At 52.9% G+C, this 16653-nt stretch overlaps 1 protein-coding gene across 4 annotated transcripts in view; it reads left to right on the top strand.

Moving 5' to 3' along the window:
• Positions 1-16653, top strand: part of RNF213 (ring finger protein 213) — a 121324-nt gene that overhangs the window by 74792 nt on the left and 29879 nt on the right. For 3 of the 4 annotated variants that reach the window (XM_047758383.1, XM_047758380.1, XM_047758382.1), the window contains 14 exons: positions 261-356; positions 1558-1676; positions 3114-3233; positions 3735-3877; positions 4294-4441; positions 4576-4714; positions 7404-7595; positions 8429-8574; positions 10005-10159; positions 11840-12046; positions 12387-12577; positions 12924-13044; positions 16121-16221; positions 16322-16504. In XM_047758383.1, the coding sequence (XP_047614339.1) occupies positions 261-356; positions 1558-1676; positions 3114-3233; positions 3735-3877; positions 4294-4441; positions 4576-4714; positions 7404-7595; positions 8429-8574; positions 10005-10159; positions 11840-12046; positions 12387-12577; positions 12924-13044; positions 16121-16221; positions 16322-16504 (2061 nt within the window). The remainder of the gene's footprint in view (positions 1-260; positions 357-1557; positions 1677-3113; positions 3234-3734; positions 3878-4293; positions 4442-4575; positions 4715-7403; positions 7596-8428; positions 8575-10004; positions 10160-11839; positions 12047-12386; positions 12578-12923; positions 13045-16120; positions 16222-16321; positions 16505-16653) is intronic. The other variant, XM_047758381.1, reaches the window with a different exon arrangement.

Raw genomic sequence — 16653 nt, 5'->3', positions numbered from 1 at the left:
TCTGGGGAAAACGTTAAATTCTCCGAGGGTCCCTCTCGACTGCGCTGTCCTCTGAAGCCAGCTTCCGTGTATTTCCTCAGGAGGCAGGCGTTGATCGGGGCGCTCCTCTTTCTCCTCTGCCTTATTCCCTGACCTGACGGAGGAACACCCCACCTGGACAGCTTTGGCCACGGGCCGCTTGTGTTTCCCATCGCCTGGGGGGCGGGTTGCACCATGTCTGGGACAGACCACTCACCTGGAAAATGTCCTTTTGCTTTCAGAAACTGCTTAACTCACCCAGCCGATTCTAAAATCCTCATTATTCAGACCGATTTTGAAGACGGGGTTCACAGTGCCCAGCTCATCGCCTCAGCAAAGTATGTTTTTGTGATTGTTTTTCTCAGAAACTTTGCCAGGAAACCCCACATTTATTCGGGAACTCCTAGAGAAGGTCATCCCTGAAACCTGCCTGGTGTCAGAACAAACACAGAAATAAAACCTCCATCTTCAACTGTCTCCTTTTTATTCCCCTCAGGGCGGACTAGAGAAATAAGGAGAAAAGGCTCGTAAGGGCACAAAAATGGTCAAAGGCAGGCAGGGTGCACACCAGAGTGTGAGGATATAAAAGAGTATCCTTGGAACATGTGTTTGCAGACATGGTTTTGCCATTATTCTTTTTAAGTTGCATGCTATGAGCTTATTGCAAGTTCAAGGGCAGTCACCGTCTTTACCTGCGTTCAGTGGTGTGTATCGGAGAGCTTCATGTTGTGTATGGGAAATCTGATGCTTTTCGAAGGAATTTCTGGATCTTCTTTTTAAAAGTTGTATTGACGTATATAGTTGGTTTCTGATGTCATTGATTTCTAGACCCTCTGAAGCATTGGGAGCCGTATGTCATACCACGGTTTTCTTTGGGGTTCGGCTGTCTGTTCACAGAACTCTGTTTCTTGCAGTGGAAGCGTCCCCTCGCCTTACCCTTAGTGGCATCAGAGCAAGCCCGTGAGGGATGCTAAGATAGAGTTCCTGACCAGTGAAAAAGGCCACCTCAAAGCAGAAGGACAGAGGAATGGCGAAAAGAAATGAGCCTGCTTAGGAGTTCCCATTGCCCGTTGTGGCTCAGTGGGTTAAGAACCTGACTAGTCTCCGTGAGGATGCAGACTCGATCCCTGGCCTCGGTCAGTGGGTTAAGGAAGTGTTGCCATAAGCTGTGGCATAGGTCGTAGATGCAGCTCAGATCCTGCAGTGCTGTGGCTGTGGCGTAGGCCGGCAGCTGCAGCTCCGATTCGACCCCTAGCCTGGGAGCCTCCATATGCTGCCGGTGCGGCCCTAGAAAAAAAAAAGAAAGAAAAAGAAAGGAAAGAAGAGGAAAGAAAGAAACGAGCCTGTTTATAGGGACCCTTACCCCTGTCTTCCTGTAAAAGAGGGTAACAAGCATGAGGGTGTGAAATCTATTCAGAGCTGAAACCGTGACCTTGCACGTGGCAGCTCTGAGGACACCCTGCCGTCATTGCACAACGTCTGTTTTGTTTATTTTCTTGGCTTTTGTTTTGATCTTTTTTGTCTTTTTTTTAAAAACAGGTATTCTGCTATAAATGAAATCAATAAGATGCAAGGAAATAAGGACAGTATCTTCGTCTATTTCATCACCAAACTGTCCCGGATGGCAAGTGGCACGTCCTATGTGGGATTCCATGGAGGTAGGGCCAAAGGATTAGTGAAAATGTTGAAGTCACGTTTAAGTGACTTCTAATTTGGTCCCGTGACGTAGAGTCTGACGTGAGAACATTAATATTCATCTCAACAGTATTTGTTTCAGACACCATTAGATTTCCTATCCCCGAGTAATGCCAAAAACGCTCGTGTTGGTTGCTCCAGCAGACAGACTGCCTTTCCCTCCTTGTCGATAAGCACTTGACCGTGCTCTCTGGGTCCTCACCTTTCACCACATGGATGATGCAGGGAACGCTGCTGCACACGCCCCGATGCTTCATGCCTGCTTCTGGGGGCAGGGAATGCCATCTCTAATCACTCTTCCCTGAGGAATGAGCCACGGAGGCAGAGCTCATTGTAGTGCACTTTGCTTGATCGCCCTTTGCAGATACTGCGGTTTTGTTTTTCTTTTAACTTTTTTTAACTGTGTGGCCACACCTACAGCATAGGGAAGTTCTCAGGCCACGGATTGAATCTGAGCTGCAGCTGCAGCTGCAGCAATGCCGTATCGTTCAACCCATTGTGCCAGGCTGGGGACCTGAACCTGTGCCTCTGCAGCGACCCAAAACGATGCAGTCAGATTCTTAACCCACCGCGCCCCAGCGGGAGTGCTGCCATACTGTGACTGTGTCTTTTACAGATGGAAGCTTTGGGCCAAGATCACTGGTGTCGTTTTTCCAAAATCATTTGCCCACATCACGTCTCTGTCGTAGTTGGGTAATTCTCACCGTATCTCAAACATTTTCATTGTTGTGTGTGTCGCAGTGACCTGTGGTCTGTGGTCTCTGACGTTGCTACAGTGACTCACTAAAGGCTTAGGTGATGGTTACCATTTTTTATCAACGTAGTGCTTTTTAACCAAGGCACGCACATTGTGTTTTTTAGACACAATGCTGTTACACGCTTAATAGAATACACTGCAGTGTAAACATAACTTTCGCACGCACTGGAAAACTGCAGAATTCAGGGGACTCGCTTTATTTGTGATATTTGCTTTGCCGCCATGGTCTGGATCCCAAACTATCTCCAAGGCATCATCTGTGTGAGAAAATCAGGAATCTGGAGATGGATAGACAACCGTTTACTTTAAGAATCTCGTGGATAACGGGAGGCAAATCTTGCCAGGGTCCCACACTCCTACTGCATGTGATACAGCAAGTGCAGTAACCAATACTGGAAAGAATCACAAGCCCTCTTCAGATCCTGCTACAAGTCCGTCGCCTCAGTTCTTAAAACTGATTTTTAGGCCAAAGTTGTTGACCTGCTGCGTGGGTGGCATGGTTTCTGCACACGCTCGAGGGAGCAGGCTCTAGGAGTCAAATCCTTGTTGGGCGGTGTCCTGCGGCGTTGGGCAGGTGCAGCCTGCTCGTGGCTGACAGGGAGAGGCGGGGGAAGCGGGCTCCATTCTCCGGCTTGTCTTCCAGGGCTGTGGCAGTCTGTGCACATCGACGACCTCCGGAGGTCCACAATCATGGTCTCAGACGTGACTAAGCTGCAGGGTGTGGCCATCAGCCAGCTGTTTAAACCAGAAGATGCGCCAGAGTGTGAGTCTGAGCAAGGGGCCTCGGGGAGGCAGAGGGGTGGGAGCGGCCGCTGGGAGGTGGGCCCTGGGCTGCAAGGACGGGGCCTCGGGCTTCGTCCCCTTGTATCCAGCACCTGCTCCTCGGCAGAAGCTCAGGACACATTGGCTGAACTGAGTGAGGACACGTCAGGGCGTCGTCCACCGCTTTCCAGGGCCAAGAGAAGGCAGTATTTCCGCAGGAAAAAGCCTGTGGGACATGTCAGCTTCTGCTTGCTCTGGTTCCCGGGTCAGCCGTCTGAGGCCAGCACCGAAGTACCGGTTGCCACTGGCGGACCACGTCGAGGGGGCAGATGGAGGCTGCCACCCCATCTCCCGGACCGACGGCCTCTCCGTTGGGGACCGTCGCTGGAGCTGATGCCAGGGAAAGCCCGGCACCTAGAGCCCCAGCACACAGCGCAGACCTCGTTGCCAGCGTTCCCCTCCCGCCTCCGAGCAGTGACCGGATTGTTTTGCTTTCTGGCAGTGGAAGCGGGGTGTGGAGCCCAAGACAGTGATGAGGAGCTGATGGAAACAGAAGCGGTCAGTTCAGGAGAAGCAGCAGAGGCGGACATGGAGACGGAAAGTTCTAAGGCGACGGACAGCCCAACCTCCGAGCCGGGAAGTAGTGTGAGTTCTTGCTCCAGCCAGTCCTCTGGCCTCCCCGCTGCTGGGCTGCCCTCCCTTAGACTTGCCCCAGGGGTCCAAGAGGTGGACACAGCTGTCCGGGCCTGAGTCCGGCACCCCAACCCTGCCCTGGGAGTGCAGGTGCATCGCCAGAACAAGGTGAGACCTGGGCCTTTCCTGGTATTCCGTGGTCAGTTTGGCTCTGTTCCTTGACCACGGACAGGGTCCCCAGGCCCATGGCACTGTGTCGCAGTGGTTCTGAGGGGAGCCTTGCAAGGGCGCGTGGCAGCAGCAGGCCCTGGGCAAGAGCTTGGGCGGGAAGGGCACGGCGCCTCCTGCACGTGGGCGCCCAGACCTCGTCTCCCAGGCATTGCCTGGCTGCTCCCGACATGTTAAGTGGCTTTATTGGCTCTGGACAGGCACAGATTCTGGACACCACCAGGCTGCTGAGGAGCTGCATCCAGGGCGCCGTGGGCAAGCTCCGGGACCAGAACGCGGGCTTTGAGCGCAGCATGCAGCGGGTGTCCATTCTGCTCAGCCTCCTGGACACGGACAGCACGCACACAGGTGCGGGGGCCCCTCCTGCCCGCCCCCTAGGACCTGAATCGGCCCCCACCCACCACGGGCCGCGCTCCACGGGCCGCCTGCCCGCTGCTCGGTGGGGCTGTGCTGAGCGCGCACGTCTCCTCTCTTCTCCGCAGCTGCCTTCTTAGCGGTCGCGAAGATGCGGCTTTACGTCCTTCTGAAGAAGCAGGAAGAGAGCTCCCCATTCAGTGTGGGGGAGTGGGTGGTGAGGGAAGCCTCCAATCAGGACGCCCTGCAGGAGGCCGGCACGTTCAGGTACCGGCAGGCCCCGGGCGGGCTGTGGGCTGGGTGTGCTCTCCCAGCGCGGAGATGCTTCTTTCCAGCCAGGGAGCACCGGGCTGTCTGGGTGCCAGGTGCAGGGGGTTTGCTGGACGTTTCTCTACTTTTGTGTGTTTAAGTTTTTTCATAATGAAAACCCAAAACCTAGAACGTCGCTGCTTCTCAGACGTACCCTTGTGCCGCAGAACCGGCTGCTTTTTAGCTCAGCCAGTGCAGAGGCGGGGGTGGAGGAAGCGTTTTCCCAGGCCTCCTGGGCCAGGTATTGTGCTAACTGCAAAAATAAGACCTGGACTTGCATTTACTGTCCATGGTCCTTTTTCCACAAGACTGGACGCTGTTTTTAAGACTAGCCCACGACGCCCCGTGGGGCGGATTCCACGGCCCGTTGGTGGTGTCCTCTGAGACCCGTGCCTTCGCCCCTCTGGCCCTCATTTTCTTGGTCTCTGGAAGGACGTTTAATTTAACTCATCCGTAGGCCGTTGCGTCTGGCTCTGGCGTGTCACTTGCATGCCGCTGGCCGGAGGCACGGGCGGGGACCTCGGGGTTAAAACCGCGTGAGCTTGGTGATGTGGTCCCTGGCTGTAGGGTTTTTCTGCTTCCATGTTCTTCTCCACTGAACGTTCTTTTCTCTCCTTACATGTTTTGAAGGAACTCTATAGTATCAGATATGGACTTGGAATTATTGTCATGTCCCTTGATTCCTCTGTATGGATTTTACTAAGTGCTCGGCTCCACATAAATGCTTTTTTTTAAAAAAAATGCCATTACGCTTCTTCTTCTCTTTCCTCCTCCTCTTCATTTTCTTCTTCTTCTTCTTTTTTGTCTTTTTAGGGCTATGCCCTACACATCTACGACCTATACCGCAGCTCACGGCAATGTCGGATCCTTTAACCCACTAAGCAAGGCCCGGGATCAAACCCGCATCCTCGTGGGTACTAGTCGGATTTTTAACCCGCTGAGCCATGACAGGAACTCCCATAAATGCTCCTTTAAAATCTATATTTTCAGTGTCCCCTCGACACTTCTTCACTTAAGGAAGTCCCCGAATTCGCTGGTGTTCAGAGTGTCCTGGGTGGCCTGACCTGTCACTGCCCTGCTGTTTGCTGTGGCGTTCGGACCCCACCCCTCACTTAGGGGCCACCTCGGGGTCTGCCCAGTGCCTGAGTCCGAGTGGAGCTCTGGGGCCGGCTGGTCCACTCCCGCCAGCCTTTGGAGGCCGACTGCTCGCCGCCCACATGTTTTGGGCTTTGGTCACATCTGCCTTCTTGAGACGACATAATCCGAGCTGGGAGAGTCGGCCTGTGGCACCTGCGGGGTCCAGATCTGTGGATTCAACCAACTGCAGGTCAAACTGGGGAAAAAAAAAAAAAAATCCAGAAACTTCCACAAAGTAGAATTTGAATTTGCCACCCGCTGGCCACTACGTGCATGGCACTGATACTGATTTTTACCGTGGTATCCATAGTTTTGGACATTGTCTGGGTCTTGTCGATAATCTAGATGATTTAAAGGATACACAGGAGGGTGTGCACGGGTCTTATGCAAGTGCTGCCGCGTTCAATAGAAGCGACTTGCCTGTCCTCAGATTTCGCATCTCAGGGTCCTGGGCTCAGTCCCCCTTGGAGTTTTCCAGCCCCCAAAGTCTGCACCTGGGGCCAGAGACACCTCCCCACTTCTCCCTGTGGCCTGCCTTTACCTTTCACCCTCATAAATTTCCACACATTTTCTTTTTTTTTTTTTCTTTTTAAGGCCGCACCCACAGCACACGGAGGTTCCCAGGCTAGGGATCAAATCGGAGCTGTAGCCGCCGGCCTCCACCACGGCCACGGCAACGCCAGATCCGAGCCCCATCTGCAACCTACACCACAGCCACAGCAACGCTGGATCCCCACCCCACCGAGCGAGGCCAGGGATCGAATCCACATCCTCACGGACCCTAGTCGGGTTCGTTAACCGCCGAGCCACGAAGGGAACTTCGACTTGTACACATTTTCTGAGTTCAATATTTTTAAAGAGTCAAGTATTTCTTTTTCATCTTCTCAAAATAGAGCCTGCGTTTTTCTCTTCAGTATGCATTACCTAGTAGTAGATTTCTTAGGCCTTGCCTTGAGAATTTTGCAGTGACTTATTTCAATTTTGTTTTGTGATAAACCTAATTAGAACAACAAAGTGTAATACAATTGATAGAAGCATTCAGGTTTCTGTGTAAAACCATCAACAGCAAATGCTAAGTTTGAGATGAAGGCACGCTGTCTTGTTTAACGGGAAACCAATGTGCTTTGGTCTCTTCTTTATTCTAGCCTATCTACACATGACATTTTTCCTAAAATAACGTTTGTTTTCCCCAAATGAATTTGGTCATTGATTTCTTTATTCATAGATGACTTATTCCCGAGAATAGCTATGTAACAAAAAGAAGCAAATACTACTTGGCCTCGTCAATGAACTAATTCCATTTTATTAGAGGTAGCATTAAGGAAGAGGCCCATTCAGTTCTGCTCGTATCTTATTTCCACTGTAAATCTCTCTCTAGTACTTAAAATGTTTTTTCATAAGTGTAGCAGGAGGTTCCTAGAACAGATATTTTGCTACTGTCAAGAGGGCGCAAAGCGTGAGAAGGATGCACGAGTCCTCTGACCTGAGCGGCCCTGCCTCTCGCACACAGGCACACCCTCTGGAAGCGGGTCCAGAGCACCGTGACCCCGCTCCTGGCAAGCATGATCTCTTTCATCGACAGAGATGGCAACCTGGAGCTGCTGGCCAACCCGGATGCTCCATCCTGGGCCAGAGATCTTTGGATGTTTATTTTCAGTGATATTAAGCTTCTGAACATTCCCGTTGTGGCCAGTGATGCCAGGTGAACAGAAGGCTTTCTTTTCGTGGGAAGGGCAAACCCCTAACGTGGCAGCGCGCTTAGGGGTTCGGTGGAATGTCACGTGGACCTGGGATCGCGCTGACGTCGACTCTGCAGCCCGAGGGGTCGTGGCATTGCCGGAACCAAGGAGGGTTTGCTCGAGCACCGAGCGATCTTTGTGTCGGTCTTGATGTTCCCTGTGCTCGGAGCCCCTTTCAAAGATAAAATGGCCAGCTTGCCACCTCATCGACTCGGGCAAGGCTGCGTGCAGGAGAGCATTAGTACTGACTTTCCTGCTCCACCTGCCGTGGCGGGACCCACACAGCACATCCCTGGGCCTCATCTTGTGCCGCTCAAGCTCAGTTAGCCCAGAGCTTCCTGTCTGGATTTCGGGGGGGTGGATTCTGGCGTGTAGGTCGAGAAAGAATATGCGGGTACGTGGAATTCTCACTCCCCCACGGAAGCAGATAGGGGGCAAGACCCTGGGGGCTGTGAGAGAAGGAGTGGCTTCTGACCAGGCGTGTTCTCTCTGCGTGGGTACGGGGCAAGGGTGGAGGCAGGCACTGCCAGCCCTCGTTCTGCCCAAGACCTCAGGTGGCCCTGGACCCCTGCCAGCTGTGACTTGTTTTTGTTTTGTCTGTAAAACCGAGCGATGACCTAAAGTCGTCCTTGAGCTTTCTTTCTGGCGGGAAGCTGAGCTGCTCATTAGACCCGTGGGCTGCGTCCTGAGCCCCCAGCTCTTGAGGATGGAGAGAGTCGGCCTCACTGAGGGGTCGCGTCGTGCATCTCGGGACGGCCCACCGACCGCCTTCTTGTCCCGGGTTGGCCGGTTGCAGGTCCAGAGGGGAGGTGGCCTACGTCACGGTGCAGAATGACATGAACCGCCTGGAGGACTCGGCCAACAGTGTCCCGTTCAGCTGGCGGATCAAGGAGTATCTGGAGGACCTGTGGATCCACACCCAGTACATCAGAGCAGATGAGGGTGAGCCCAGCGACGTGGTCAGGCTGTTCCCGCGGGGGGAGACCCTGCCGCCCTGTCACAGGGCCTCACCCCTGTTCTGAGGCCCTGGACCTCCGGGCACGGGGCTCCCAGGCGAGCCCTTCTCCCCAGCTGCCAGGGACCAAGTAGGGTCCCTTCATCCAAAGCGAGCCACCAGTGTCCTCCCGAGGCTCAGGGCGCTCCGCTCCGCTCTCGCGTGCTGCGTATTCTGGCCACTGGCTGCCACCTGGTGATCGTACAGCAGTTTGGGGAAAGTCATCTTTTATGCATGAAATAATAATCTTTTCAAAGTTTGTCTCTTTTTTTCAATCAGGCCCACCCCCGAGGCATATGGAGGTTCCCAGGGTAGGGCCAAGTTGGAGCCGTAGCCACAGGCCTCCACCATAGCCACAGCCACACCAGATCTGAGCTGTATCTGCAGCCTACAGCACAGCTCACGGCGACGCTGGATCCTTAACCCACTGAGCAAGGCCAGGGATCCAACCCGCATATGCGTGGCTACTAGTCGGGTTTGTTAACTGTTGAGCCATGACGGGAACTCCTCCAAGTTTATGTATGGTATACTGCTTTTAAAACCGCAAATGAGGAGCTCCCACTGTGGCTCGGCGGAAACAGATCTGACTAGTATCCATGAAGACACAGTTTCCATTCCCGGCCTTGCTCGTGGGTTAAGGATCTGGTGTGGCTGTGGCTGTGGTGTAGGCCACCGGCTACAGCTCCAGTTCAACCCCAAACCTGGGAAACTCCATATGCTAAGGGTGCGACCATAAAAAGACCAAAAAAAGACAAAAAAAAAAGAAACACAGGTCAAAGATGGTGGTCACTTCTAGGTGGGCAGAGGTCCAGTCACTGACTCTTAAGTAATGGGGTTCCTCAACTATATTTCAGCTTTCAAAAGAAGGAAAGATTTCTTTAAAGAAAATACAGGTTAAAATCCTTAACGAGGAACGTACTTTTCTAGGTGAGGGTTCTGCGGCTCTTTCTGAGCCAGCTTGAAGCGGCCTCCGTCCTGAGGAAAGAATCCTTCTCTTTTTCAAGGCTGTGCCCTGACTGACCTGCTCTTCTGCGAGCATGGGACGTGGGGGCCAGCAGACCTTTCTGCTTTGAGCAGCGTGTGACTTCAGCCCCTGGAAGGCGGCCCGCTTGGGTCCTGGCTCCCAGGCGCCTGCTGGCTTTGGTGGAAAGGAACTTGCTCTGTCCTAGTCTGTGTTTTCTCTGCGGCTGGCGGGCTGTCGTGGCTGAACGGACACCCCTCCTGCCTTTGTTCCTGCTCTCCCGCTGGGAGAATTCAAGTGTCCAGAGATGATGACACAGCAGTGACCCCGAGGCAGCCTTCCGCGTGGAAGGCAGGCAGGGTCGCCGCGCTCATCCCAAGCCCCTCTCTGTCCCCTCCCCTCGTCCCCTCCCTGCAGGCCCGGCTGAGAAGTTGGTGGAGCTCTTTCATCAGACGCCGCTGGGCAGGTTTCTTGCTCAGCTCCCTGCCCACCAGAGGCAGGAACTTCTTCAGGGCTACCTGCGGGATTTCCTTCTGCTGACCACCAGGGTGTCCACCCAGGAGGAGTTAGAGGTAGGTCCTGGCATGGGGGCCCCCACGAGCTGGTGCGACATCCACAGGATGCCAGCGTGGGAGCTCTTCCTCAGCTTCCAGAGCTGTGATGTTGGAACGGAATGTGGGCTCAGAGGACAGGGGCGTGAGGAAATGCCCCCCGGGGACCCTCAGAGCTGGACGCTCAAGCCACTGCCCAGCCCCCCGAAAAACACGGGGCCTTTATTAACGAGAAGACCACCTCTGATTTTCCTGTGACCCCTTCTTTTTAAATGTTTTAGCTAAATATTGAACAGACCGCAGCAATAATTGAAATTTCAGTGGGAAGATTGAAGATTTTCAACTTTCAGTGCGTAAAAAAGGAAACTGACAGATTTGAGGAGAACATACAATTGCAGGATTAAGGGTTAATTAAAAAAAAAAAAAAGGATTCTTAGGAATCAAGAAAATCCCCTAAGTTTTAAAAATGAATGAAAGTTACACACTGTTAACAGGATAATTATACAGATTCCAGAAAACACGGGGAAAAAGGCTCAGCCTCAGTAGTCATCAGCGAAACCTAAACAGTTTTACCGTCTCTACTTGTCCATGTGGCAAAGCTGGTTTTCCGCAGAAGCGCCTCCATCGCTGACAACGGTGTAAACGGTGTGGCGCTTCTGGAAAACCACGTGTCAGGATGAACGGGGACCTTAACAGAGTCTGAACTGGTGATTCTGTCCCGAGAACATTATCAGAGACATGGACAAATATTTTATTCGAGGAATGGTCCTTTCAGGTTCGTTTCTAAAAATGGAAAATTAGGAACAATTTAATTGTCCAAAAATAAAAGTTGGACAAATTAAAGTATAGCCATTTGATTGGTGACCGTACAGTCATTAAAAATGATGTTCGGGAAGTTCCCGTCGTGGCGCAGCGGAGAAGAATCTGACTAGGAACCATGAGGTTGTGGGTTCGATTCCTGGCCTCACTCAGGGGCTGAGGATCCAGCATTGCCGTGAGCTGTGGTGTAGGTGGCAGATGCGGCTCAAATCTGGTGTTGCTATGGCTGTGGCGTAGGCTGGCAGCTACAGCTCTGATTAGACCCCTAGCCTGAGAACCTCCATATGCCATGGGTGCAGCCCTAAAAAGACAAAAAAAAAATAAAAATAAAAATAAATTACGTTTGGGAGTTCCCCTCGTGGCGCCGCGGCAATGAGTTCGACTAGGAACCATGAGGTTGTGGGTTCAATCCCTGGCCTTGCTCAGTGGGTTAAGGATCCAGTGTTGCCGTGAGCTGTGGTGTAGGTCGCAGACGCGGCTCGGATCTGCCGTGGCTGTGGCTGTGGCGTAGGCTGGCAGCTGTAGCTCTGATTGGACTCCTAGCCTGGGAACCTCCATATACTGGGGGTTCGGCCCTAAGAAAAAAGCCAAAAAAAAAGATGTTCTTCTCTAGGCTCGTGATGGAGAAATGCTTGTACTGTTAAGTGGAAAAAAATCAGGAATACACTGTGAGCCTAATCTGGGGACCTCGGAGAGCAGGGTGTTGATTTGAAAATGTCTAGAAAGGGTGACACCAGGAGGTACCCCAGAGATTCTAGTACTGTGCATGGTTTTTAATTTTCTTTTTTGTCATTTTTGAACAGTCCCGGTTTTCCACAGGGTAAATGTATCTTTAAAAAAAAAAAATACAAACACATAGTAAAAGCTTGCTTTTCACCCCAGGTTCTGCAGATGGCTCTGTGGTCCTGCATCCATCAGCTGAAGGCGAAATGGCCAGAGGAGGAGGTCTCCCTGCCCTCTGTGCACCTGGCCCACCACCATTTCCGGAGCCGCCTACAGAACTTCTCCAGAATCTTGGCTATTCATCCCCCAGTTGTCCAGAGCCTTCTGAAAGGCACACAAAACCACAGCTGGGCTGGACGTGAGATGGTATGGCCCCTCCTGGGGGGACATTTCATGCCTGCAGCTGGGCTTGGCCTCCTCACACGAGTGGGGGGCGCCCCCCACTGCCATCCTGGCGAGGGAGAGCCTCGGGGTCATGACCCAGATGGGGGTCGGCTTCCCAGGGCCCTCAGGTCGGGCTGGTTCCTCGGCCGGCACACGTCAGCTCCTGCATCCTAGACTGTAGACAATGACAGGTGAAGCAGCCGGATCGTGAGGACGTCGTGAGACGCCCTGGGCCAGCAGCCAGGGCCTCCGACGCGGGCTTTAGAGCAGCCCCGAGGGGTGAGGCAGGCTGCGCAGCCACAGGCCCGTTCTCTGCTCCCAGGCTCTGGACGCGCTGGCGGCGCTGGCCTGCGTGGAGATGCTGACGGGGGAGCTCCTGGAGCCCAGGCCCCAGGCGTGGCAGGCTTGGTTGCAGACCGTGAAGAACCTGTCCATGCCGCTGGAGCTCCTCTGCTCGGACGGGTACACACAGGACAGCGGCAAGATGACCAGGGCTGTCATCAGGGACATCAGGTGAGACCCAGAAGTCCGGCACACCCGAGAGAAAGGGTGGATATTTCTGCCTCGGGAAGGAGGCCTCGCCTCCATCATTCCTTTGCTTTTTAAGGCCACACCCGCGGCATATGGAGGTTCCCAGGCTAGGGGTCGAATCTGAGATGCAGCTGCCAACCTACACCACAGCCACAGCAACGAGGGATTGGAGCCGCGTCTGTGCCCTACAGCATGGCTCTCGGCAATGCCGGATCCCTAACCCACCTTCACGCCCGTCCCTATCTTTTGACTCCTGTGCCCTGGCACTGCCACCTTGCCCGCCTCATCCTGTCTTTCGTGGAGCTGAGTGCGGCCCCTCTCTTCACAGAACCCACTGGAGTCGCCTTTTCTCCGTCTCGCTCTTTGTGGAGCACGTGCTCCTGGGGACCAAGAGCCAGATTCCCGAGCTGCTCAAGCTGGTGACCTCGTACGTCTCCTTGCTGAACAAGGTGAGCGCAGCCTCAGCTGGCAGCCTGCGTCTGCCTCTTTGCAAGACCAAGAGCCGCTGCAGCCTGTCCCAACTTTCATCTGCAGGGGTCTAGTCCTCTCCCGATCTGACAGTTGCATCTGGGGGTGCGAAGGATAGCGATGGCATCACCGAGCCTGTCACATGTTCAGGTTCAGTTTCTGCCCTCTCCTGAGCGCTGAGCCAGGGTATATTATTTAGGGTTCCTTGCAGGATAAGGAACCATTCCTACAGAAAATACGCTGGGGAGACCTTAGGGGGACTGAAGGGTGGGCACCAGCTGGGTCCAGTGGCCCCAGACCAGCAGCCTGGTCCGCAGGGAGGTGTCTGCCACTGCCCCGGTCAGGAAGCGAGGGAGCAGGAGGATGCCACTGTGGACTTCCCAACACCAGTGCTGTCGGTGCGGCCAAGGGAACAGGAAGCCCATGCCTCCCACCTCACAATACTCTTTATAGAACAAAGTTAGCGGTGCCCAAGCAGTGCCCTGTCCTTTCAACATCAGTGGCCACTCAAGAAAAACCACCTCTGCCCACTCAGCCTGGGAACCTAACACGAGCACTGCCGGCAGCTTTGCTGTGCAGCTTTTGTAATGTCCTTTTGTGTCTGGCTTAGTTCATCCACATTGTAGCAGCTGTCAGAATTTCCTTTCATTCTTTTTTTTTCTTTTTTTTTTTACCTAGTGCTACACCCATTACATATGGAAGTTCCCAGGCTAGGGGTCAAATCAGAGATGTAGCCACCAGCCTACATCACAGCCACAGCAACACGGAATCTGAGCTGCATCTGCGACCTACACCAGAGTTCAGGGCAACGCCAGATCCTTAACCCACTGGGCGAGGCCAGGGATCGAACCTGCGTCCTCGTGGATACTAGTCGGGTTCGTTACTGCTGTGCCACATGGGAACTCCTCCTCTGTACTTTTGATTTGCGTTCCCCTGATGACCATTGACGTTGAACTTTGTTTTCCTGCGCTTATTGCCCATTTGTGTCTCTTCTTTGGAAAGTGTCGATTCAAGCCCTTTGCCCATTTTTGAATTTGCTAATCAACAGATCAAATTTAGCAGAGTGTTAAAAACACACATATCAGCGTTCCCATTGTGGTGCAGCCATCACAAATCCAACTAGTATCCATGAGGATGTGGGTTCCATCCCTGGCCTTGCCCCGTGGGTCAGGGATCCGGCATTGCTGTGAGCTGGGGTGTAGGTTGCAGACTCGGAGTTGATGGTGCTGTAGCTGTGGTGTAGGCTGGCAACTGCAGCTCTGATTCGATCCCTAGCCTGGGAACTTCTATATGCCATGGGTGTGGCCCTAAAAAAGCAAAAAAAAAAAAAAACCTACATATATATCATTTCTAAGAAGGATTAATCCCAGGAATTCAAGGATAGCTCAAAATCATAAAATCCATCACTGTCATCAGTTACAAAACAAATTGAAAGATAAACTCCAGGAGCTCCCGTCGTGGCGCAGTGGTTAACGAATCCGACTAGGAACCATGAGGTTGCGGGTTCGGTCCCTGCCCTTGCTCAGTGGGTTAATGATCCGGCGTTGCCATGAGCTGTGGTGTAGGTTGCAGACGCGGCTCGGATCCCGAGTTGCTGTGGCTCTGGTGTAGGCCGGTGGCTACGGCTCCGATTGGACCCCTAGCCTGGGAACCTCCATATGCCGCGGGAGCGGCCCAAGAAACAGCAAAAAGACCAAAAAAAAAAAAAAAAATATATATATATATATATATATATATATAAAAGATAAACTCCAAATGATTATTTCAATAGGTACAGAAAAAGCATTCGATAAAATTTATAATTTGGAAAAGAGATACTATTGCCAAGTCAGGAATAGAAAGGAACTCTGTCAGGGGATAGTGCCTAAGGGTTTACCTGTTTTGAACAGGAAACATCACTGAGAACCAGGACATTCCCTCGGTACACCCAGTAAGCTCATGATCTTGTATCATTACAGATATGCATTTCCTAAAAAAGCAGGGTTTTCACCTCTGAATATATACCATAGAGAGTTTTCCCACTTGTACTTAGACACACGGAAGAATGCTGGGTACAGAAGTGTTTGTAATTGCCAGACACTGGGAACATTCTAAATGCCCAGTAATAGGAAAACGAGTGACCAGCATATTCATCAACACGTGCCACGTGGCAGGAGTTCCCATCGTGGTACAGCGGAATTGAATCTGACCAGGAACCATGAGGTTGCGGGTTCGATCCCTGGCCTCGCTCAGTGGGTTCAGGATACGGTGTTGCTGTGAGCTGTTGTATAGGTTGCAGATGCGTCTTGGATCTAGGTGTTGCTGTGGCTGTGGTGTAGGCCGGCAGCTGTAGCTCCATTTCAACCCCTAGCCTGGGAACCTCCATATGCTGTGGGGGTGGCCCTAAAAAGCAAAAAAAAAAAAAAAGTTCCATAGGCCGTAGGGCAGTTAACATGAAGGATCTGAACTGACTTGTGTCAATGAAAAAAACTAGTTGCAGAAGCTTAGGCACAGTGCACTCTGCTACCCCTCAAACAAAGCCTACAACATTCAAAACAACAAGGCTTTTATGCATGTCTGTGAATCCCTTAGAGGTGGGGATTTAGGAATGTGATTCTTGGGGTGGGGAGGGGAAATGTGATCAGAAGGAGATACAGGAGTTCCCGTCGTGACGCCGTGGTTAACGAATCCGCCTAGGATCCATGAGGTTGCGGGTTCGATCCCTGGCCTTGCTCGGTGGGTTAAGGATCCGGCGCTGCCATGAGCTGTGGTGTAGGTCACAGACGGGGCTCAGATCTGGTGCTGCTGTGGCTCTGGCGTAGGCCAGCGGCTACAGCTCCGATTAGACCCCTAGCCTGGGAACCTCCATGTGCCACGGGAGCGGCCCTAGAAATGGCAGAAAGACAAAAAAAAAAGAAAAGAAACTGCTAAACAAACACAAAAGCCTCCCACTGTAGAGGGACAGCACGGTCCTGACTGCGCAGGTCCGCCCGCGGCAGAGGGACGCCGCGTTGCGTGGCTGGCTGACCCCTTCCTTCCGCCCCGATCCGCTCCCCTCCGCCCTCTGCCTTTCTCCAGTGCCTGGAAGAGGACGCTGACCTCAAGACCCACAGGCCTTTTGTCGCGGTGATGACAGCTCTTCGTAAATGTAAGGACCAGGCCAGTGTGAGCTTCACCAGGTGAGGGATCCGCCAAGGAGAGAATTCGGACCCTTCGGGGGGTTTTGCTCCTCACAGGCAGCTTCTCTGCTTCAGAGCTGATGACCCTCTCGGCTTCTAGGCCTGGGGTTCGGCCGTGCCCCGTCTGCCTGGGAGACGCACAGGATCCCGTCTGCCTGCCCTGTGACTGTGTGTTCTGCCTGCGCTGCCTCAGAGCCCGGCTCACGCTGGGGCAGATGAGCTGCCCCCGCTGTGTCATTGACTTGCCGGACGACTTCTCCCTGACTGTCTCCCAAGAGCACAGGTAAAACACACTTTCTCCTTTTTCTCCTTCCCTTTTTGCAAATCCAGTGTTCAGAAATGTAACTGTTAACCTGAAGAGCCCCGAGAAATGTCCCAAGAGAGACAAGTACTTATGTACCTTCCCAGACACCTCGTGTCTCAAAATTCTCC

The sequence above is a fragment of the Phacochoerus africanus genome, chromosome 14, assembly GCF_016906955.1.
Source record: "Phacochoerus africanus isolate WHEZ1 chromosome 14, ROS_Pafr_v1, whole genome shotgun sequence".
Lineage (NCBI taxonomy): Eukaryota > Metazoa > Chordata > Mammalia > Artiodactyla > Suidae > Phacochoerus > Phacochoerus africanus.
Note: the sequence above shows the minus strand (reverse complement) of the source record. Positions and strands in the feature narration are given on the sequence as shown.